This window comes from Ranitomeya variabilis, chromosome 2 (assembly GCF_051348905.1).
Source record: "Ranitomeya variabilis isolate aRanVar5 chromosome 2, aRanVar5.hap1, whole genome shotgun sequence".
Lineage (NCBI taxonomy): Eukaryota > Metazoa > Chordata > Amphibia > Anura > Dendrobatidae > Ranitomeya > Ranitomeya variabilis.
The window spans coordinates 596,516,967-596,541,533 of record NC_135233.1 but is presented as its reverse complement, the minus strand read 5'-3'; the positions used below and the strand labels follow the sequence as shown (position 1 = coordinate 596,541,533).

General features: G+C 45.1%; 1 protein-coding gene across 2 annotated transcripts in view; it reads right to left on the bottom strand.

Moving 5' to 3' along the window:
• Window positions 1-360: 360 nt before the first annotated feature.
• LOC143807196 (EP-cadherin-like) overlaps window positions 361-24,567 on the bottom strand; it is a 40,414-nt gene continuing 16,207 nt past the window's right edge. For both annotated transcript variants that reach the window (XM_077288485.1, XM_077288486.1), the window contains 14 exons: window positions 8,398-8,606; window positions 8,166-8,309; window positions 7,673-7,822; window positions 6,351-6,495; window positions 6,087-6,259; window positions 5,875-6,003; window positions 4,984-5,166; window positions 3,573-3,817; window positions 3,318-3,460; window positions 3,006-3,230; window positions 2,513-2,728; window positions 2,093-2,223; window positions 1,862-2,005; window positions 361-1,546 (listed from right to left, as the gene is read on the bottom strand). In XM_077288485.1, coding sequence (XP_077144600.1) covers window positions 1,340-1,546; window positions 1,862-2,005; window positions 2,093-2,223; window positions 2,513-2,728; window positions 3,006-3,230; window positions 3,318-3,460; window positions 3,573-3,817; window positions 4,984-5,166; window positions 5,875-6,003; window positions 6,087-6,259; window positions 6,351-6,495; window positions 7,673-7,822; window positions 8,166-8,309; window positions 8,398-8,606 — 2,444 coding nt within the window. In that variant the 3' untranslated portion in view covers window positions 361-1,339. The remainder of the gene's footprint in view (window positions 1,547-1,861; window positions 2,006-2,092; window positions 2,224-2,512; window positions 2,729-3,005; window positions 3,231-3,317; window positions 3,461-3,572; window positions 3,818-4,983; window positions 5,167-5,874; window positions 6,004-6,086; window positions 6,260-6,350; window positions 6,496-7,672; window positions 7,823-8,165; window positions 8,310-8,397; window positions 8,607-24,567) is intronic.

Below are 24,567 nucleotides of genomic sequence, written 5' to 3'. Positions count from 1 at the left end.
CAGCTACGGGGACCAACATTATTCGAGAATGCTGAAGTCCCTCAGTACCCAAGCATGTGCAGTTAGCACCTTATCAGAGCATTCACTCATCACTAGTTATCATTCTTCTATGGGGAGTCGCTATGTGACTTGTCTGCTCCAGAAGAGTTTTTTTTTTGTGGGGGGTTGTTTTTATTTTATTACTGGGGTATGAAGTGAACAGACCCGTGTCCTTGATATTCTCTACTCACTGATAGCCTTCACCTCATTTTTACCATATAGGAAATAAAAAAAAAATAAAAAAAAAATACACACCTCATTAAAGACTCAAATTTTTCTTTTACAATGCAATTTTAAAATATAGTTTGAGAGCTCAATAAAAACCCCACATAAACGTTTAATAAAATGTATTTGGGCATTTTACATCAAATCTTTTCTTGCAAGTTTAAAACACAAGTTAGAAAAACAGAACGATTTATTCCTATAAATAGTGGACAAAACAGGAAAAAAAAAAACAATATAAAAACCTGCAGCAATACCCCAAATTGTGAATTAGAAACAAAACACCCAAAAAGGGGATAGAACTTAAAAACTACTGTTGAAGGATAATGGCAGAGAAGTTTTGGGAGAGAAAAAAAAAAAAAAAGAATTATGAATTAAGAGGTAGGAGTTCAGAGAAGAAAAACATAATTTGGAGATTTCAGACTTGGAGTTTCTGCTCCAAAAACGCCATGTGCACAGAGTAAGGAGGGGGGGGGGGGGGGGGACCTATGCCAAAAATGTTTTAGCATGGTCTCATTTAATAATTCATAGCCATAAGATGGTTTAGGTCTCCTCCCGTAGAACCTTAGAGCATGGTGAGCACTAAACCTGAGCATTGATGGAAAGTTTTTGCACTATCATCCTAGAGTCATGCATCATTGGTCCCATCCAAGAAGTGAAGGTTATTGAAATATATAAAAAAATTTTTTTTTACAGACTTGTCGATGCTAAAAAGCAAAACAAAAACCCACTTTAAAAAAAAAAAAAACCCAACAAGGCAACCATGACCGAGTACTGCATCATCCATAGCTTCTAAAGGAAGGCACAACAGCCTCTTTTGGCATGTTCTAATTTATAAGCTTAGTTTCAGGCACTGGATTTTGGCTTTTCAGCTCTTTAAGAAAAAGTTTGTGTCATAAGATTGTCAAGCATGAAAGCCATGATAGAAAACAAAACATGCGAGTAGTGGTTCGAGGTACAACTAGACAAAGTTTAGAGTCTTCAGTTTGGTCTGAGGAAAAAAAAAAAAAAAAGGTTGGATGGAACAGAGTTTAAGGTGATGTGGTAGAAGTTCCAGTACAAGTCCTGCGCCTACAAACTAGTCTTCATCTCCTCCGTACATATCTGCTAGTTTCCGGAAACGAGGACCCCATTCTTGGAGACAGTCGTAATCCTGATCGGCACCCGAACTGGAAGAGTTTATGGAACTAAGAGAAGGCGCCTCCGAACCGCTACCTTCGTAGTCAAACACGAGGAGGGAGTCGTAGGGCGGAGCGGTGGGGTCGTTGTCAGCCGCATGGAGGTTCTTTAAGAGAAAATAGAAGGAGTCAGTCAACTTTGTATCATGGCAGCAGATATTCTAACAATAGAAGAGCAGAGTCCTCTAGAACATTAGGCCGGGAATGTTCCGTCAGCTTGTTTAGAAGTAATTTCTGCTTTTAATGAGCTGGAGAATCCATTAAGCAGCTTCCCGTATAAGTAGCTATGGAAGCTCACTAATGTCCACTCACTGGAAAATGACAACTAGGCAATTTAACCCTATCCAGTCGACCAGGCTTGAATGTTCTTAGGATTTTTTTAGCCTCTCATTACCCATTTGATTTTTCACACCTCAACATACCTCATCAATGAAGTTTCCAATTTCATCGGGGTTTGAGGGACGGGGTCTGTACTGTGGAGCAGGCATCAGGGTAGGGACCACATCATTCCTCATAACATCAGGCCGTGCGTCTAGTCCACGGTGGAGCTGACTCAGATCATAATCCTAAAAATAATGTAAAAAATGGTCTGTTTACTCTGCAAAGGAGCCAGAGTACAGGGCAGACAATATATTACTTAATTTTGGTCTCACCTGATCTTCCTCTCCTCCTCCCTCTTCACCATAATAGAAGATATTGTCCCTCGTCTCATCCTCCGGAAGCAGTAGAGGTTCCTTTACCACCTTCTTCCTCCTCAAGAACAGCAATAGCAGTAGGATGAGAACTGTAGGCAAGAAATTAAGACATTCATGAAGCCAACTAAGCAGCCAGGATGGGATGAGGAACCATCATAGCAGAAGACACCTACATAACGAGCAACTCCGATTGTAGGGTATAGAATGGAAAGGGTTTCTGGGTCTGTACACATTGCACTGGTTGATGGTTTTTAATCAGTGCATATACATTTTATATATCTGCATTTGGCACCTTAGAATTAAAATGGTTATTAAAACAATTTATTTTTATTTATTTTTTTTAAAGAAAAGGCAATAGTGTCAGCCAAAACAACTTACTTAGAAGTGCCAAAACAGATCCTAGAATAACCAGTATGATCGGCAGATTGAAACCATCAACAATCTTATCTTGACACGAGACACTGCTGCCTTCACAGTTACACACTGTGGCATTGACGACCGTGACCTGGGCTCGCCTCTGAGCATCATACAAACGGACGTACAGATTGTAGTCTCCAACCTTCAGCTCTTCTTTGGGCTGGATTAACAAAATATCTGGAAAAAAAAAAAAAATTATATATATCTTCGTATGAAACATCCCATCAAAATAAACATCCCACTTGCATAGGTTGTAATCTAAATGTGACCATACACGTCAGCCATTAGCCAAACACTCCAAGAACAAAGGTTGTGCCAAAATCTGGGTTTGGCTGACAGCTAGTGTGTATGACCACTTTCCTGCACCCATAATACCTTGTGGTGATCTCATTAGGTGCAGATATTCCATGTGGAATATGGATGCTAAACACATCTGTATTCCATTCCCACTTACCTGTTCCCCTCATCTCAGCTGTCCAGGTCATGTCGGTGCCATGAGTGAGCTCCACCTCATACGGGTAGGTGTTTGGCGGCAAGTCAGCATCGGTCACCATGAACTCGTACGGCTCTGGGTTGCGGTTGCATATGGTGAAAGCACGAGGACTGGGGACAGGACCGTTATCATTGACATCCAGTACTTGCAGAACAAGGGTACCGGTGCCAGTAGCAAATGGAATCCCTGTAAAAGCAAACAAGATCATATTAGAGAGAAAGAGAGCAAATAATGACTCCATTGTGAACAGAGGCCGACAAAAACTCAATTTACCGTCATCAATCACCATCACAATGATCGTGTAATTGTTGTTCTTGACAAATTCCGACTCTCTATCCAGGTTGCCGTTTCCAGTAACAATGCCGGTTTCCTCATTTACAGTGACCCACCGAGCAGGGTCATTACCGATTCTGTACCTGCATTGCAAGAGTTAACCAATATGAGATCAATTATTCTAATTATAGGAGGTCAAGACTGCCAATACCTTCTACCCACCAAGTCAGCAGCTACCCCCCCAGTCTGACCTACCGGAGCTTTTGGTTCTGCTGCTTGTCCGGATCCTGGGCCACCAGAGCAGTGATCTTCTGCCCACGTTGTAAGTCCTCTGACACCTCAGCCAAGCTGACCTGAGGGACGAAGAATGGCGCCTCATTCACGTCCTCCACGTTCACAGTCACTGTAGCAGTTGAGGTCGGCAAAGTGACGGAAAAGCGTTCTTCATTCTCCACTGTGATCTGCAGCACAAACTGCTTCCTGGTCTCAAAATCCAGACCCTTCGGGGGAGGAAAAATAAGACGAGGGCTTAGGAAAGAAACCCAACAACTGGACAGCTCCATAGGTGGAGGAAGAGCAACTCTTGTACAATCGCCATAAAGTCAATAGAGGCGTGTTTACCTTACCCTGCCCTAAACAGCATCATATTACTAGACTGCCATCACCATGTGCTAGTCTGTTGGCATAAGTAGCAGTTCAGGTGCTTTGTCAGGAGAAAGCTGGACAATGCATGGTCTTCAGAAGAGGACACTGTATAAGGCACTACCCTCTTCCAAAAAGAGAAGAGAGGCCATATTGTAGTAGGTTTACCGGGAATCTGTCCATGAAGGTGTATTCAATGGGGAGTGATGCAAGAAGCGGCCAGGACTGGGCACTGAAATTTGACATGCCCGATCCTTCCTTCTGCCCCAACATTGGTGTGGGAAAGACTAGGAGGTCCCCATACACATTACACAGCTGCTCAGTCCTGCTAAAATTGGAGGATTCAGACAACTTTGGGCTATTGTGTATTGACTACTTAAAAGATTTGTCTGCATCAGCAACAAGTGTGAATCCTTTTTTTTTTTTTTTTTTTTTTTATTTAAAGCAAGGCACCATCCTGTAAGCTTATTTTAAGCCCCCCCCTCAACAGGACCGTGCTAAAAAAAAAAAAAAAGTAGGTATGAGTAATTTTAAGTGTGACCACAACACTATAATAAAGTTCCATAATGCAATTTCATCTGAACATTACATTATCTGGAGAGATTCCGGAACAGATTACAGAAAAATCATCTTCTTGAGTGAATATAAGTATTGAATGACAGCAGTCCGCTCTTCATGCTGCTGGACAGATGATCATATAATGCAATCAGCTAAAGACTCTGAAAGAGCAGCTTGTGTTCTATACAAGCAGTTACACATTTCGGCCACCAGGGGGCAGGATTTTAAACAGAACTGGACAGTTTGTTTTTTTTTGTTTTAATAAACATCAGCCGGGATCGGACTGCAAGGTCACGGGCGCTGGATAATCAGGTGGGAGTCAGAGGATACAGACGGCTACTGTTTAACTTAATCATCTGCATAGAATAAAGAAATCTAAACACCAAACATTCACTGTTTTGGGTTACATTCCTCTAACAATTAGCCTTATCATAAAAACCTCCTGTACGGGAGCACAGGCACCAACCTTGGCTGTAGTCAGGATGCCTTCATTTGTGTCTTGGTCTGTAGCAATGGAGAAAAATCCACCTTCATTGCCCTTGATCTTGTAAACAGCACGCCAAGCGGGAGAATACATTTCATCATCATCTGTTACCGACAACCGCTTCACTTCAAACCCAACTTCATTTTCTGGCACAAGGGCCTGGTACTGTACAGAACATATAGAAGGTTACCAGTACTGCCCCTACTGAAGTGAACAGAACCTCTCAAGGCTTTTCCCTAAGCAGTTCTACATATGCACTCTCAGCTTGCCTGAGCATGCATGTGTTTTATGGGGGAGAAAGCCGCTGGCTTAATTTTATCAGGAAACCTAAAATTGAAACATTGCTCTTTTTTTCTTTTAACAATGGTAGAGCAAGCAGCAAGATCTGCAGGCCAAGAAACACCGATTTGTTGGAAATTGTGGGTCTCTTTACACCATGAATATAAGGACGATGCATTCGTTTAGGATGAAATTAGTAGCCCCCAGTTTAATGGATGCAAACATCAGTTTCACTGCCCGAGGCATGGACTGGCCGTGGTTCTGAACCTGAAAGCCTCGTATATGCGCTTAGGAAGCTGTTTAATTCGAGCCAGAAGAACCATGGCACAGCAGGCAGAGTTCTGATCATAAAACATGAATGTGTAAACTTGGCTTTAGGGCAAGTGCATTCATGTTAGTTTAAAAGGAACAAAATGTTTGCAACCCCCAACTATCCAGACAAAAGCTTTCTGTTAAGGGGTGCACAGCTCAGGGGCAGGAATGTAATGGTGCCCGGAGCAACCCTCTGGTTGCCCCATATATCAGAAGAATGAGGTCAAGGGTTAAGTTGTGGAGTTGTGTCATTTGTCATTGACAAAATTAATAAAAACTTACGGTCAAAGGATCGAAAATTGGGGCGTTATCGTTGGCGTCCAAGACTTTGATAACCGCTTTTGCAGTGGAAGACAGACCCGTGCCCTCCATGTCCGCCACCTGTATAGTCAGTGTATATTCTGGGATTTTCTGGGGATATAGAAATGGAACGGGGGTTAGCCAGTTAACAAATGGTGTCAATTATAACAGTATGCGAGGGAGATGGAGCCCACCTCTCGGTCCAGTCCGGTCCCAATCACACTGATGACGCCGGTCTCACTGTTGATGGTGAAGAGTCCAGCTGACGGGTCCTCGGGCTCCTGCTTCAGTATGGAATAACCAAGAATGGCGTTTGCCGTTTGGGGGTCATCGTCATCTGTCGCAGTGACATTCATTACGGGCGTTCCTACAGGAGGATATTAATTGCCAGTTAATTATCTTAAAATTAAAAAGAAAAAATACTTATATATAAAAAATTTGGCAGAAATCCGCCTCACCTGGTGGAACGCCTTCTTTCACAGATCCTCTGAACACTTGTTCTGTAAACACAGGTTTGTTGTCATTCTGATCAATAACCTCGATGATGATGTCCATGGGTTCCTCCACAGACTGGCCATTCGCCGACACCGCGTGAGACTTGAGCTGTGTCGGAAATAAAACTAGTTAAGTAAACTGGAGCGCATACTGATCGGGCATGTTTATTTTAGTGGCGAAGGAGGAACTAGTCACTGTCAAACCCCTCAGGCAGTTGCTTCTTGCTAGTTGGAAAGAATTGGGAATGTGAAACCTAAAAACTTGTGCATCGGTGGAGATCTGATTGCTGGGACCCCCACTGATCTTGAGGAATAGGGCTCTGAAATACTGTCAGAGTTTAGCAGTGCCCACCCACGAAACCCTGGTTCATCTTTGACTGCCAATCCCAAAGAATAAATGGCAAATGGAACAGATGTGCACACGCACCATTGGCGTACAGAAGTGGCCACAAATGCAAATCAATCCATCCATTCTATGGAAGTGGAAGGCATGGAATGAGACATGCATGGTCCCTACGCTATTCTTACAGGGCATTTCAGAGACCTGTTCTCTGCATCAGCAGGGAGGGTATGACTGTTAGAAATAGGCCATTTATTGGCCTTTGGCACGATCGTGTGCTTTGGCAACTTGATGGATGAATGATCTTTAAGAAGCCTAGATTAAGTCCAACAGCGTCTTCTCCGCAATTATCTTAATAGTATCAAGCCATCAAGTTGCTGTTCTCTACAGATCGTTCCTTCTACTCTAGCAAACTAGGCAAGTTGTAACTTGGGGATCCTTGCTTCGAGTGACATGTCTGGCTTGGTTTGTTCTTCTTGCCATCCATGGTGGTGAAAACAGCCTTCTCCAGCCTCACATTTCAAAGCCGTTGATTCATCTTCTGTCTTGTTTCTTTATCGTCCAGCTTTCTCATCCATATGTTACTACAAAATAGTCCACACTATGTACCCACCGTGTGTCCGCAGTGAAATGTTCCTCGCTTTGAAGACAATGTCCAGTGACTTGAGTTGCTCATAGCTATTCTTGAGGCATCTTGTAAGATATCTTAGATTCCAGTAGGTTGCAGTCTTTTACAGTTTCCAGTTAATCGTCGTCATGTTCTATTCCACCTTTCAATTGTTGGTCCATCCAATACCAACTATTTCACCGAACTAGTAGGCTCAGCAATATCTTACCTGTGTGAGACTTATAAGGCTCATTGGTCACAATGTGGACGGTTTATTTTTTTGTGGTTGCCACGTAATCAACCAAAATGAAAAGCAACCGGCCAAGTCCAAATACTTACAACATATGTTGACAATTTTTCACGGTCCAAAGGTTGCGTCACCAACAGCCATCCAGTCTCCTTCTCAATAATGAATACTCCTTCCGGTGGGGTATCGGCACCCTGTCCGGTAATGCTGTAGAAAATCTTTGTAACCTTGTTGGATTTAATCTACAAGTAGAGAAACAAAAAAAATAAAATAAATCAAACCACAGAAGTTTCTTAAACTTCATCCACAACACTGGCAGTGTAACTTGCAGATTTTCCATGTGCAAATCCAACAGTCATGAGTGCATGTACCCCAAGATTCCAAAGCAGTTTTCTGTCGAATCAAGATAGATGTATTTATACAATGAGAAGCAGAATAGGGAGTGCAGCTCTGGAGCACAATATATTGCATATATGAAAATCCTCAAACATGGACCCATTGTTTAAAAAAAAAAAAAGTAGCAGGGCAGCACAACTCAGGGACTAACGTGCCATACGCTTGAAACATGGCGAGAGGTGTCCTTACCTGTACTAGTTTTTTGGGAAAAGGACCCCTGTCATTCTCAGACAGATGGATGGGTGGAATGACCCAATCCCTTTTCCTTCTCCTTAGGCCAGTCTGTTCCTCGGGGAAAGTCAGTACTGGTAGTTTGCTGTTGCGGTGAGATTTCTTAAAAAAAAAAAAATAATTTAATAGATCAGAGATCAAAGGAATCCCAGTATGAAGTCCACACAATCACATCAGCCACCACGCTCACCTCCTTATGCCGCTGCAACCTTTTGATAACGACTGCTGTGGAGTATTTCTTTCCATGACCATCCCATGTCTTGATGAGAAACTTGAGGTCCTGGCCTTGAAGCTTTACTTGTCGTTTAGCAATTAGCTCTCCATCTGCACGCACCAAGAACCGGGCATCTCCGACATCAAATTTACCATGTTTACGAGCAGTGCAGTCCACAAACTTAACTGGAAAATAAGAGAAAAGTTGCTATATAAGAACCAATTCCTTCCAACCCAACCCAACATGCACGCTTGAGTGTGCACTGAACCCAGGGAAGGGAGGAAGCAGTGACTGGACACGGCATTAATTTCCTTGACACCATCTAGATTGGGGAGGTTATGAAATTGACATTGCCCTATACAGGGGGTCAACCCCACAGTCAAGAATGAGGGTTACTGCAGTGCTGTGATGGGACACAGCACAGGTGCTATATATTGGCCAACACGCTGGCTTTGCTAGGCAGGAAGCGAGCCTTTGTTTAGTCTGTAGCTTCTGTGAACAAATCTTTATAGGTGACAAAGTGCAAAGCAGCCGCCCCATAAAACTGCATCAAGTGAGTAATGGAGGTGGTGGAGACCGGAAAACTAATCACAAGTTTGTGTTTTAGGGATACATGTGCAAGAACCATGGCGGTGGTCCCCAAACTGCATTTATGGCATGCATAACTGAGCAGGAGACAAAATGATAAAAGCTCAGGCAGGGGCACCCATTTAAAGAGGCACCCTTATATACCCATAGTGCTAATCTGCTCGTCAAGGGGCTGTGAGCAGATCAGAGATGGGCCCCAGGAAGCAGAGGAGGATTTTCTACCTCACCGAGTTATCCCCCTCGCCCAAAACATCCTGAAAGTGATTCATTGTTGATCCTATTAAAAGGATATGGAGGGGTGCAATGGCCCCAGGCACATTCGCATGACTGAAGGGAGTAAGCCATTTGCACTACAAACATAGGACAGGGGTGTCAAATCCGCTCAAATTCCAATCAAGTTCTGTGGATGCTGGGAGTTGTAGTCCAATGCTCAAGTACTGGACTCATTGGGACTAGAAAGTGTTTATCTCCATGACCAGAGAACAGTCTGTCAGGGTGTAGTCGAAACCTGTCCCACCACATTTTAAGGAATGATGAATAGTTTGCTTTTGGATGCAAAATTGTCGCATGTTCCAGGCCAGTACAGACATGAACTTTAACTACAGCATGCGAGACAGTGCGGGCCCAACGAGCATTTCCACTTCAGGGGCATTTATGATCTTTCATCAGACTCCACGGTAAATCTGATCTTCTGACGCATTAGTGACAGTCGGGGGATGAGCAGACCATGCAGAGGACATGCAGGCAGGCCATGAAAGACTGCCACTACTGTGAATGGCACATAGGACCCCTCAGGCCATCAAATCAATTAGACCTGTGCCCCGAGTAATGAGTCGGTGACAGGAAAATGCATCATACTCGGAAGCCATCTAGGCTAGGATGGGGCTCAGCCAGGTCCAGACTAGAAGATTTGCACATTTTACTGCAACTTGAAGAGTAAAAAGTAATAAGTTCTGCTCCATCAGTGAATCCAGGAGTCGACTCATTAGGTCATTGCACATTTATCAGTTTAAGGCCATGTTCACACGGTCAGTATTTGGAAGCCAATATCAGGAGTGGATGATAAATACAGAAGTTGAGACGTGTTTCTTTTATACTTGTTCCACTCACAAATTCTAAACATGGCTTATAGATGTAATAAGCTTCCCAGTTACAGATTGTGATTCCCCCCCAAATTCCACTATTTAATTATATAGCACCGCTGATTCCATGGTGCTGTACATAAGGGGACCAAATTGCTCATTATTGAAGATAGGAAGATGATGTGCTGTTCGATGGGGTCCTTAACGTGGTCATTTTAGTAGACACTTTGATCAGCAACTAGGAATTTAAACATTGGGAAGAAAAAAAAAAAAAAAAAAAAAAGAGGGGAAGACGACCCAATAAAAACAGCCTCCAAATCCATCTCAACCGAGTGTTAAACTAGACTAAAGCCAGGGTTTACTAAAGCTTTTACATCTGACTATTAGGATTTTGTGTAAAACGTAAGACAACAGCTCAAACTATTCAACTTGAGTCTGAAGAAATCTGATTTGAACGTTTCCAGTCCACCCATCACCATGAAGAAAGGAGGGAGGGAGAAGATTAAAAAAAAAAAAAAATAAATAATGATAGTTTGATGCGTGATTAGAAAGTGACCCCACAGCAATGACTTTGAAGTGTGAACACAGAGTTCATTCTGCACAAAGCACAAGATCAGAGAAGACCCAGGAGGATTCAACTCATTGAGCTCATCACCCAGAACTTCTTCAATGTTCTCAGTAAGATCCGAAAGCATTAGTGTCTGGGAAGCCAAACCTGCAGTCATATGTGGAAGGGGAATGTAGGGTGAAGGAGGATCAGACATGCTCAATGCCGATATGCCCCATCCCTTTATAGACCAGGTGTCTGGCAAGCTTTAGCTGTACAAAAAAAAAAAAAAAGCCACAAACCAAATGCTCAATCCAGTGATAAGTTCCTCCAAACAATATTGCACCCCACACACGGAAGCTCGGCTGAGAGTGCATGTGTTTTCAAATGTGGGGAGTAAACCCCCCCCCCCCCCCCCAAAAAAAAAAAAAAAAAAGGGGATTGGGCATGTTGAAACCTAAATATGACATACATCAAGGGGGAGAGAGTCAGGATAACTGTTCTGCAAGCGTCCATGTAATGTGTAGAACACCACAGCACTGGAGATATCACAGCATGCAATCATGGATGGCTGGGAAACAATATCTTTATCCATTACCCTGCTGATTAAATAGCTTGTCCACAGCTGATGCCACGGAACAATAGCACTTAGACGTAGAGGAGCATTGCAGAGCCCAATGATGAGCATCTCTTAAAAAATATTTCTATATTTTATCCATTACTAGTAATGCCCAATAGATCCAATTGGAGAATAGAGTCCAATCTACTGTCCTGAGTGTGATGTAGAGAAGTTATCATGCAGTTAAAGACTTTCCAGATTTCCAGGCTAGATCTGCTGACTGCTTCCCTGCAGGCAGACATGTGACAGAGGCCGAGTACAGCGCAAGCAGGCCAACAATGAGGGGTTTTATCTTACATCTTCCTACAAAATGAATGGATCAGCAGTGACATAACTAGTGCCCAGCGTTACAGAACCACAGCTCTGCCCCTTCATTGACAAAGTAGAGAGTAGACTTTTTTTAACACTTTGTACAGCCTCCTAAACACCAGAAGTGTCAGATCAAGAATTAGTATATATTATACGAAAAAAAAAGTTTACAGATTCTCCCAAATGCCTATTGGGGTACAGAGGCTACGGATTTGACTTGTGCATTGGATGCTTGCCAGGTGTCAGCGTTTATTGCATTCTAAATATCTAAACAGGTGGATGACATGGCAAAAAATATAGTTCTTACCGATAACGGTATTTCTCTGAGCCCATGACGGCACCACGGAGAGAGGGGATCCGCCCACCAAGGACAGGAAACCTACAGATAAAAAGGCGGTACCACTCTCCCGCATCAGTTGTTTACTAGAGAACGATGGGAGACTATGGAACAGCTTATTAGTTTCAACATTACTTTATATTAACTTAATTGAGATACCGCGTGGCCCATCATAAAATAAAACTATCAAAAAATAAACTATGGCACTATATTAACGTGCACACCCATAAGTGAAGGGAGGGAATGTACGGGTGCCGTCATGGGCTCAGAGAAATACAGTTATCGGTAAGAACTATATTTTTCTCTGTTGCCCATGACGGCACCACGGAGAGATTTCATAGATTGTACATTCAGGGAGGGACCACCGCTTCCAGAACCCTTTTACCGAAAGTAAGGTCCGAAGAGGAAATAAGGTCCAATCTATAGTGTCTATAGAATGTGGAAGGTGATGACCAAGTAGCGGCTCTACATATCTGATCGATAGAGGTTCCGGCCTTCTCCACCCAAGAAGCCACCACTGCCCTCGTTGAGTGAGCCTTGACTTCCCCTGGAACGGACACTCCACTTGACGAATATGACAAGCTGATAGCGTCCGTGACCCATCTTGCCAAGGTGGATTTGGAGGCTTTTTTCCCCTTCCGGGGACCCTGAAAGCATACAAAAAGGCATCCTCCCTACTCTCTCTAGTGGCTTCTAAATATTGCATGAGACATCTCCTTACGTCTAGCGTATGTAATGCTTCCTCCTCTTTATTTTTAGGGTTAGGACAGAAGGAGGGAAGAGAGATCTCTTGAGTTCTATGGAACCGGGAAGCCACTTTCGGGAGGTATGCAGGATCTATCTTGAGAATAACTCTCCTCTAAAACCTGAGTGTATGGAGGGTTAGCAGATAAAGCTTGTATGTCGCTAATTCTACGAGCAGATGCGAGGGCAACCAGCAGGGAAGTTTTGAGGGATAGGATTTTTAACGGGACACCCTCCAAGGGTTCGAAGGGAGGTTTAGTCAGGGCTTTAAGGACCAAATTTAAATCCCATTGGGGAGCGGTTTTAATTGAAATTGGCCTCGATCTACTTGCTGCCCTGATAAACCTTGAAACCCGCCGATTCCCTGCCAGATCGTAATTAAACAGAGCTCCCAATGCTGCCACATGGACTTTCAGGGTACTCGTGGCTAAACCGATCTCCAAACCCTTTTGTAAAAATTCTAATACAGTTTTAAGGGGAACTTTTTCTCCTATTTTGGAGCCTGATAGGAATTTCTTCCATATCTTCCAGTATTGTTTTGTTGTGACCGGTTTCCTACTTTGTAAGAGTGGATACTAACGCTGGTGAAAATCCTCTATCCTCTAGTAGCTTCCTCTCAAATGCCAGGCCGTCAAGTGCAAGTTCGTAACTTGTGGATGGTTGACCGGCCCTTGGGAGAGTAAGCCTGGGAGGTCTGGGAGTACCCATGGGTCGGATATCGACATTCTCCTCATCCAAGAGAACCAAGGTCTCTTCGGCCAGAACGGGGCTATTAAGGTTACATGAGCCCCGTCCTCCCGAATCTTCCTCAGCACTGCCGGAATCAGGGCAAATGGGGGAAATGCGTAAGCTAGATGATGCCGCCATGGAATCAGAAACGCATCCAGAGCCACTGGGTTCCCCTGAGGATTTATGGAGCAAAAGGAGGTTACTTTTTTGTTTGTGTTGTTGGCAAAGAGATCTATGTTGGGAACTCCCCATTTTTCTGTAATCTGGGTAAATACCGTCTGATTTAGTTCCCATTCCCCTTGCTTTAAACTGGAGCAGCTTAGAAAGTCCGCTTTGTAGTTGTCCACCCTCCTTATGTGTAGACTTGTCAGGGATGAAAGATTGCTCTCGGCTATCTGAAAAATTTCTTTGGTTACTTCCATCAGTTTTTTGGAGCGAGTCCCCCCCTGGTGATTCAGGTATGCTACTACCACCCTGTTGTCCGACATGACTGACATGGTGGGAGTGAAGGGCCCCCAAGAATTCCTGGAGGGAAAACCTGACCACAAGGAGCTTTCATATTGGAGGATTCCTCCCGCAGGGATGTTGGCCAGGTACCTTGAGCCACTAGGTCGCCCAAATGAGCCCCCCAGCCACTGGGGCTTGCATCTGTCGTCAGTATCTTTGAGATTGGGATTACCCATAGGACTCCCTGGGAAAGATTCCTTAGCGATGCCCACCAGGTTAGTGACTGAGTTGTGTTTGGAGATAATCTCAACCGACTTTCTAAATGCCCTCCCAGAGAGATCTCTTCTGATAAAATCTGCCATTGAAGGTGTCTCGAATGGAGCTGCGCCCATTGGACCGCCGGTATGCAAGAAGTCATGGATCCTAAGAGGGACATAGCCTGGCGTAGGGTTATAGAAGGGAGAGCTTGTATTTTGGCCACTAGTCTTATCATCCTCTGTATTTTTTCCTCTGGAAGACGGCATTCTTCCTTTATAGAGTCCAGTGTGAGACCCAGGTATTCTTGGACCTGGGAAGGTACCAGTCTGGACTTTAAGTTTATCAGCCAACCCAGATCCTCTAGGGACCTTGTCACTGTTTCCAGCTGATTGCTGCAGTGTTGGGGGGAGGAGCCTATTACCAAAAAATCGTCCAGGTATGGTACAATCAAGGTGTCTTGCTCTGAGATGAGCCATTACCTCCGAAATTATTTTTTGTGAATATTCTCGGGGCTATTGCCAGTCCGAACGGCAGGGCTGAGAATTGAAAGTGGCGTAATGTCCCCCTGATATGAACTGCTATCCTGAGGAACCTCTGGTGATCTATGTGGATGGGGACGTGATAGTAGGCATCCTTCAGGTCCAGGACTACCATAAAACACCGAGGAAATAGCATTTTTATAGAGGACTTTATAGTCTCCATTTTGAATGGTTGAATCTCTAGGTATTTGTTTAGGCTCTTCAGGTTTATGATAGTCCTGTAAGACCCATCTGTTTTTTTTCTCAGGAATAGAGGGGAATAATAACCTTGTCCTCTTTCTTGCGGAGGGACTTCTAGAAGAACCCCCTTGTCCACTAGTCCTAGGACCTCGTTCTCCAATGCCCATTGTTCTTCCGCTGAAGACCTTGGAGAGGTTATTGAAAAGAAGGGACGAGGAGTTCTCAGAAATGTTAGTTTTAGACCTGATTTTATTATGCCCAGGATCCATTGGCTGCATGTAATCTTTTCCCAGGCCGGGAGAAAGAGTGACAATCTCCCCCCCCCACCCGGGGCCAACCTTCATTGAGAAGGTTTCTTATTGTCGCCGGGGTTTTTATTAACCCCTTAGTGACACAGCCAATTTGGTACTTAATGACCGAGCCAATTTTTACAATTCTGACCAGTGTCACTTTATGAGGTTATAACTCTGGAACGCTTTATCGGATCCCGCTGATTCTGAGATTGTTTTTTCGTGACATGTTGTACTTCAAGTTAGTGGTAACATTTCTTCGATATTACTTGCGATTATTTATGAAAAAAATGGAAATATGGCGAAAATTTTTAAAATTTTGCAATTTTCAAACTTTGTATTTTTATGCCCTTAAATCAGAGAGATATGTCACAAAAAATAGTTAATAAATAACATTTCTCACATGTCTACTTTACATCAGCACAATTTTGGAAACAATTTTTTTTTGTTAGGGAGTTATAAGGGTTAAAAGTTGACCAGCAATTTCTCATTTTTACAACACCATGTTTTTTTTAGGGACCACATCACCTTTGAAGTGATTTTGAGGGGTCTATATGATAGAAAATAACCAAGTGTGACACCATTCTAAAAACTGCACCCCTCAAGCTGCTCAAAACCACATTCAAGAAGTTTATTAACCCTTTACGTACTTCACAGGAACTAAAACAATGTGGAAGAAAAAAAAATGAACATTTAACTTTTTTTTTGCAAACATTTTACTTCAGAACCATTTTTTTTAAATTTTCACAAGTGTAAAAACAGAAATTTAACCACAAATTTAGTTGTGCAATTTTTCCTGAGTACGCCGATACCCCATATGTGGAGGTAAACCACTGTTTGGGCGCACCGCAGAGCTTGGAAGTGAAGGAGCACCGTTTGACTTTTTCAATGCAGAATTGGCTGGAATGGAGATCGGATGCCATGTCGCGTTTGGAGAGTCCCTGATGTGCCTAAACAGTGGAAACCCCCCACAAGTGATACCATTTTGGAAACTAGACCCCTTAAGGAACTTATCTAGATGTGTGGTGAGCACTTTGAACCCCCAAGTGCTTCACAGAAGTTTATAACGTAGAGCCGTGAAAATAAAAAATCTCATTTTTTCTACAAAAATGATTTTGCCCCCAAATTTTTATTTTCACAAGGGTAACAGGAGAAATTAGACCACAAAAGTTGTTGTGCAATTTCTCCTGAGTACGTCGATACCCCATATACAGGTCCTTCTCAATAAATTAGCATATCAAGAAAAGGTTCTCTAAATGACCTATTACCCTAATCTTCTGAATCAACTAATTAACTCTAAACACATGCAAAAGATACCTGAGGCTTTTAAAAACTCCCTGCCTGGTTCATTACTCAAAACCCCCATCATGGGTAAGACTAGCGACCTGACAGATGTCAAGAAGGTCATCATTGACACCCTCAAGCAAGAGGGTAAGACCCAGAAAGAAATTTCTCAACAAATAGGCTGTTTCCAGAGTGCTGTATCAAGGCACCTCAATGGTAAGTCTGTTGGAAGGAAACAATGTGGCAGAAAACGCTGTACAACGAGAAGAGGTGACCGGAACCTGAGGAAGCAGTGGACTGAGTCTGGTGTGGAAACATCCAGAGCCACCGTGCACAGGCGTGTGCAGGAAATGGGCTACAGGTGCCGCATTCCCTAGGTAAAGCCACTTTTGAACCATAAACAGCGGCAGAAGCGCCTGACCTGGGCTACAGAGAAGCAGCACTGGACTGTTGCTAAGTGGTCCCAAGTACTTTTTTCTGATGAAAGCAAATTTTGCATGTCATTCGGAAATCAAGGTGCCAGAGTCTGGAGGAAGACTGGGGAGAAGGAAATGCCAAAATGCCTGAAGTCCAGTGTCAAGTACCCACAGTCAGTGATGGTGTGGGGTGCCATGTCAGCTGCTGGTGTTGGTCCACTGTGTTTCATCAAGGGCAGGGTCAATGCAGCTAGCTATCAGGAGATTTTGGAGCACTTCATGCTTCCATCGGCTGAAATGCTTTATGGAGATGAAGATTTCATTTTTCAGCACGACCTGGCACCTGCTCACAGTGCCAAAACCACTGGTAAATGGTTTACTGACCATGGTATTACTGTGCTCAATTGGCCTGCCAACTCTCCTGACCTGAACCCCATAGAGAATCTGTGGGATATTGTGAAGAGAAAGTTGAGAGACGCAAGACCCAACACTCTGGATGAGCTTAAGGCCGCTATTGAAGCATCCTGGGCCTCCATAACATCTCAGCAGTGTCACAGGCTGATTGCCTCCATGCCACGCCGCATTGAAGCAGTCATTTCTGCCAAAGGATTCCCGACCAAGTATTGAGTGCATAACTGAACATTATTATTTGATGTTTTTTTTGTTTGGTATTAAAAAACACTTTTATTTGATTGGTCGGGTGAAATATGCTAATTTATTGAGACAGGTTTTTTGGGTTATCAGGAGTTGTATGCCAAAATCATCAGTATTAAAACAATAAAAGACCTGACAAATTTCAGTTGGTGGATAATGAATCTATAGTATATGAAAGTTTAATTGTAATCATTACATTATGGTAAATAATGAAATTTAACACTATGCTAATTTTTTGAGAAGGACCTGTATGGGGGTAAACCACTGTTTGGGCGCACCGCAGAGCTTGGAAGAGAAGGAGTGTCGTTTTACTTTTTCAATGTAGAATTGGCTGGAATTGAGATCGGACGCCATGTCACGTTTGGAGAGCCGCTGATGTGCCTAAACAGTAGAGACCCCCCACATATGACACCATTTTGGCATTTTGGAAACTAGACCCCTTAAGGAACTTATCTAGCTGTGTGGTGAGCACTTTAAACCCCCAGGTGCTTCACAGAAGTTTATAACGTAGAGCCATGAAAATAAAAATAAAAATAAAAAAATCGCATTTTTTCTACAAAAATGATCTTTTTGCCTCCAAATTTTTATTTTACCAAGGGTAACAGGAGAAAATGGACCCCAGAAGCTGTTGTCCAATTTGTCTTGAGTATGCTGGTACCCCATATGTGGGGGTAAACCACTGTTTGGGCGCACGGCAGAGCTCGGAAGGGAAGGAGCGCCATTTTGGAATGCAGACTTTGATAGAATTGTCTGCGGGCGTTATGTTGCGTTTGCAGACCCCTAATGTACCTAAACCGTAGAAACCCCCACAAGTGACCAAATTTTGGAAACTAGACCCCCTAAGGAACTTATCTAGATATGTGGTGAGAACTTTGAAAGCTCAAGTGCTTCACAGAAGTTTATAATGCAGAGTAATGAAAATAAAAAAATATTTTTTTTCCAACAAAAAAGATTTTTAGCCCCCAAGTTTTTATTTTCACAAGGGTAACAGGAGAAATTGGACCCCAAAAGTTGTTGTCCAATTTATCCCGAGTACGCTGATGCCCCATATGTGGGGGTAAACCACTGTTTGGGCGCACGGCAGAGCTCAGAAGGGAGGGAGTACCATTTGACTTTTTTAGCGCAAAATTGGCTGTCGTGTTTGGAGACCCCCTGATGTACCTAAACAGTGGAAACCCCCCAATTCTAACTCCAACCCTAACCCCAACACACCCCTAACCCTAATCTCAACCCGATCCATAATCCTAATCACAACCCTAACGATAATCACAACCCTAACCCCAAAACAGCCCTAATCTCAACCCTAATCAAAACCCTAAATCCAACACACCCCTAACCCTAATCCCAACCCTAACCCTAATCGTAACACTAATCGTAACACTAATCCCAACCCTAATCCAAACCCTAACCCTAATCCCAACTCTAACCCTAACTTTAGCCCCAACCCTAACTTTAGCCCCAACCCGAACCATAACTTTAGCCCCCGTCGTCACAAAAAAAGTTCAATGTAACCTTTTTTTTGTACGTCGCGTCCGCCATTTCCACGGATGCGTGGCCGTAACTCTGCCCCCTCCTCCCCAGGACATAGACTGGGCAGCGGATGCGTTGAAAAACTGCATCCGCTGCCCACGTTGTGCACAATTTTCACAACGTGCGTCGGTACATCGGGCCGACGCATTGCGACCGCCCCGTACCGACGCAAGTGTGAAAGAAGCCTAAGGCTACTTTCACACTAGCGTCGTACTCGGCCCATCGCAGTGTGTCGGGCCGACGTACCGACGCTAGCGTTGTAAGCGCCGCACAACGGGTGCAGCGGATGCTGTTTTTTCAACGCATCCGCTGCCCCATTGTGAGGTGCGGGGAGGCGGGGGCGGAGTTCCGGCCACGCATGCGCGGTCGGAAATGGCGGACACGTCGCACAAAAAAGTTACATGTAGTTTTTTTTGTGTCGACGGTCCGCCGAAGCACGACGCATCCGTCGCATGACGGATGCGACATGTGGCAATCCGTCGCAATGCGTCGCTAATGCAAGCCAATGGAGAAAAAACGCATCCTGCAAGCACTTTTGCAGGATGCGTTTTTTCTCCAACGACGCATTGCGACGGAAGCCAAAAAACGCTAGTGTGAAAGTAGCCTAACCCTAACCCTAAATTTAGCCCCAACCCTAACCCTAACTAACTCTAACCCTAACCCTAATTTTAGCCCCAACTTGTCTTCTCCTGCCGGCCGGCAGATGGCAGCAGATGGCGGGCGCACTGCGCATGCGCCCGCCATGATGAAAAAGCCGGCTGGCAGGAGAAGACAGAAGAGGACCCAGGGACCCCGGGTGAGTATGTTAGGGTCCCCGAATCCCCCTATTTCTCTGTCCTCTGATGTGCGATCACATCAGAGGACAGAGAAATAACTGATCGCTTTTTTTTTTTTTTTTTTTTTTTTTGCGGTCGCCGGTAAACTGTTAATTACCGGCGATCGCAAAGCAAGGGGTCGGTGCAAACCGACCTCGATCATGTTCTTTGGGGTCTCGGCTACCCCTGGCAGCCGAGATCCCAAAGATCTTCCGGGTGCCGGGCGGCGGGTGCACTGCGCATGCGCCCGCCATTTTTTCCCGGAAAAAAGATGGCGGCGCCCAGGGGGAGACACGAGGAGCACCGGGGGAGGTAGGTAAGTATTGGGGGGCTATTGGGGGCCATCGGGGACCACATTTCTCTGTCCTCCGATGTGCGATCACATCGGAGGACAGAGAAATTAAACGGCAAATCGCGTTTTGTTTTTTTTTGTTGCGACCGCCGGTAAACGGTTAATTACCGGCGATCGCAACTCGGGGGTCGGTAAAACTACCCCCGAATCATGTTCTCTGGGGTCTCGGCTACCCTCGGCAACCGAGACCCCAGAGAAAATCCGACTCTGGGGGGCGCTATTCACTTTTTCCACAGCGCCGTTAATTAACGGCGCTGTGGATTAAGTACCCTTAGCGGCCGCCGTTAAAAGGCGTATCGGCGGTCGTTAAGGGGTTAAACAGGTACCCCTTAATTCTGTTTTTCTTATCCTCCCATTTTCCCTGGTTTCTCCCTTGCTTTTTACGGAAAAACCTCTTGCTCCGAAAGGGCAGTTTGTAAGCGGGGAAACCCAGGGAAGGAAAATATTTCTTTTTATCTCCTGCCTTTTCCAGGATGTCGTCCAGGGTGGGACCAAACAAATTCCCCTTCACAAGGAATGGTACATAATTTAGACTTTGTAAGTCCCCTGGCCAGCACTTAAGCCAGAGGGCGCGTCTTGCCACGTTAGAGAAGACCGCTGACCTGGCAGCCAATCTAATAGAATCAGCAGAAGCATCTGCTAAAAACGCGGCTGCCCCTCTTAGTACCGGCAAGGTGTTCAGTATGGAGTCACGGGACGCTTTCCCCTTTAGCTGGCCCTCCAGTTGGTCTAACCAAATCATTAATGAACGGGACGTGCATGCGGCGGCGACTGCCGGCTTTAGACCTCCTCCAGACGCTTCCCAGGCACTTTTGAGAAAAGCATCCGCTTTTTTGTCCATAGGGTCTTTCAAGACCCCCCATGTCCTCAAAAGGGAGGGCGAACTTTTTAGATGCTTTAGCAATGGCTACATCTAGCTTGGGGGCTTTTTCCCAGAATGAGCAAGATTCGTCTTCAAAGGGGTACTTCCTCTTAGGCGTCAACGCCTTTCTCAAGGGTTTCTTCAACTCCTTTTTGATTAGTGCGGAATTAGTTTCATTGAGTGGAAAAGCCCTCTTTCTTTTGCTCAAGACCTCCGAACATGATGTCCTGAACCGACCTTTTGGGGTGAGAGTCTACTAACCCCATAGTGCTCCTCACGGCTTTAATGAGGCCATCGGTGTCTTCTAGGGGGAAACAGCTGTGACCCCAGAGGAAGAAGACGATGATGAAGAGGAGGAGGAGTCAGATGAATCTGAGTCCGCATTATCCTTGTCTGTATTAGACACTGGGGACCTGTGTCTAGTCTTCCTCAGTTTTTTTCCCCCTCTTAAGAGACTTAAAGGTGTCTTCTACCTGATTCTTAATCAGGGTTTTGAGGTCAGCTGCAAACCCGGGAAGCCCCTCGGATACGGTTTGCTGTATACATATACCACAGAGTCTCTTCTCCCAGGTATTTGGAAGATCTTCTCTACACAGGGCACAAATCCTATGCTTGGTTTTCCCTAAGCTCTTCTTTCCCTAGAGAAAGAGACGAATAATACCCTTACTGTCTCTAACTTTCACGAAGATCACTTACCACCTCCAGGACCCATAAATACTGGTTGAGGATGCTCTATGTCCGTCTTTTTCCCCGACGCCGTACTGGACTCCTTGCTATGTTGGGACCTTTGGCGTTCTTTACCGGTGGTGTCCTGGTGTCCTTTTTGCTGTCGCCGCTTTTGCTGCTGCTGCGGCGATGATGGTGGTGGTGGTGACTCAGGTAAGGGTGATGCCATGTCACTCATTCTGATTGCAGGTATGGCCTCACGTAGGCCACCGTCAATCGACTGATGATGCGGCTGACCGCCGCTCTGCGCTACTGCCGCGCTCTGTGCCGGTGCCGTGCTCTGCGCTAGTGCTGCGCTCGCTGGTGTTGAGGCTTGTGCCGCTGCTTATGCTGCGGTCTTTCGCCTCCTGATAACTGGAGTCAGGTTCATTTTATACGGCCGCGCTTCCTGTGGCGCGCTTGCGCAATAGCTGCGGCCTATGGGGCGCTTCTCCTGCTTCTGGCGCCTGCGCAGAAGAGCTTCTAGCCCCCTGCGCAGAAGCGTTCTCGGCGCCTGCGCAGAAGTGACTCCTGCCGGCGCCCGCGAGAAGCATCTCCCGCCTGCGCAGAAGCGACTCCCGCCGGCGCCCACGTCATTCGGCGCCGCAGGAGCTCCCGCGCGGGCGGCCCAAGATGGCGCCGCACATGGCGCACATGAGACGCTGGCTCTCCGGAGCTCCCGGTTTGCTCGCAGCCTGAATGCGCGGTCCCTGCACACCCCCTGGCAATGCAGTGTGCAGACTGACGCTTGAAGGGGGAGAGCCGCGCTACCTCTCCCGCAACCACAGAGGGACCCCCCTGGATGTTGCCGCTGCTGCATCTTACCTAGGGAGGTGACCGCGAACTCCATGTCACCTCCCCCGCACACCCTAGAGGCCCACTAGCCCCAGCGGTGGCGCCTCGGGTCACCACACCAGCCGAGGCAGAGGGACCCCAGATGCCTGAGTCGGACTGATTTGCCCCGGAATCCCACGACGATCTTCTGGTAAGTCTGTAGGTCTCCCATCAAGGACAGGAAACCAACTGATGCGGGAGAGTGGTACCGCCTTTTTATCTGTAGGTTTCCTGTCCTTGGTGGGCGGATCCCCTCTCTCCGTGGTGCCGTCATGGGCGACAGAGAAAGATCAAATCAGATGGGTAAAAGGGGGGGGGGGGTGCATAGGTTGACCCCTAAAAAGAGGGTTCCAATATCAGCTGGTTAAAATTTCAAGTTATTAGGACAAAACTCCAAGACCCAGGATGGCCACTAGTACACTAAGTGTAAAGAATGAAGGGACAGCTCTGCTTAACATAGAAAATACAGCAACAGTGGAATTTAAAACATAACTTTTACTAATATTGGATAAAAGTCACAATAGTGTCACCCAAAGTGATATAAAATAAGGGGCAAGGTCCCAACCAAGAGACCTACAAAAGACCCCCGTTAGGATTCAAAACAACTCCGCCTGGATTAGCAAAAGGGTGGAATGTCTACAGACCAACATATGGTTTAAACAATAGCTGCCACAGACATATACATATGAATAGCAGAACCACATATATTGCAGTTGGTTGCAGGTAAAACAATTATCGCTACATAGAAAAAATGGCACCTATTCTTGATGATGCTATAAATAATTGTTAAAATGAAGACGGAAAAGGAACAATCTCACCCATTCCAAGATACGTGAGCAGGAGCACCGGAAAAACCTCTAGTCAGGAAACGATCCGGGACTTGATGAGAAGGGATGACAATACCCTGTCATTCCCTATGGGGCTACCGGTAAGCTATCCCCAGAGCTCCTGCCCTTACAAGGGCAGTCCACAACTACCCCTGCAATAGAATGCCCTGCACTCTCCCTGTGTTCAGTCCCGACGCGTTTCCTCCAAGTCAATCATCAGGGGACCTGCTTGTATAGAGAGATGAGTGCCTACATATTAAGAAAGGGAGACAATAAGTTCTGCCACCCACTATGCTGTCTTACAGGGACAAGGGTGCTCCTGCTCACGTATCTTGGAATGGGTGAGATTGTTCCTTTTCCGTCTTCATTTTAACAATTATTTATAGCATCATCAAGAATAGGTGCCATTTTTTCTATGTAGCGATAATTGTTTTACCTGCAACCAACTGCAATATATGTGGTTCTGCTATTCATATGTATATGTCTGTGGCAGCTATTGTTTAAACCATATGTTGGTCTGTAGACATTCCGCCCTTTTGCTAATCCAGGCGGAGTTGTTTTGAATCCTAACGGGGGTCTTTTGTAGGTCTCTTGGTTGGGACCTTGCCCCTTATTTTATATCACTTTGGGTGACACTATTGTGACTTTTATCCAATATTAGTAAAAGTTATGTTTTAAATTCCACTGTTGCTGTATTTTCTATCTTATTTAGTGGTTTCTTTTTGTTTAAAGCTTAGATACTAAGTACAAAATTGTGCTATATTTGTCTGCTTAACATAGCCCAGGATAGTATGCTAAGAGTCAGGACGGTATCTAAAGAGTCAAGACAACTGCTGACAAATCCCAAAACTAGTGAGTGGAGTGTGTTTTGGCCCAGGAATGAGTTTCCAGAGAAAACCTCCTCCCCCCCCCCCCCCCCTGCTATTACTGTAACATTGTAGGTTTCTAGTTGCAGTAAAAGTCATCCATTACTCACCGATGACCAGTTCAACACCAGTATCAATGGTCTCCTCCCCCACAGTTCCCAGGATCCTATAAAGTAAAACAAACCTCGCAGTCCTGTTCTGGGCTGAGCAGTGGGTGGACGGCCATCCACATCACACTTCATTGAGAAGAGGTCACATCCTGCTGACAGGTCTAGTTTCATCACATTAAGCACACAAATATGGCAACCAGGAAACACAAGGCAACAACCGAT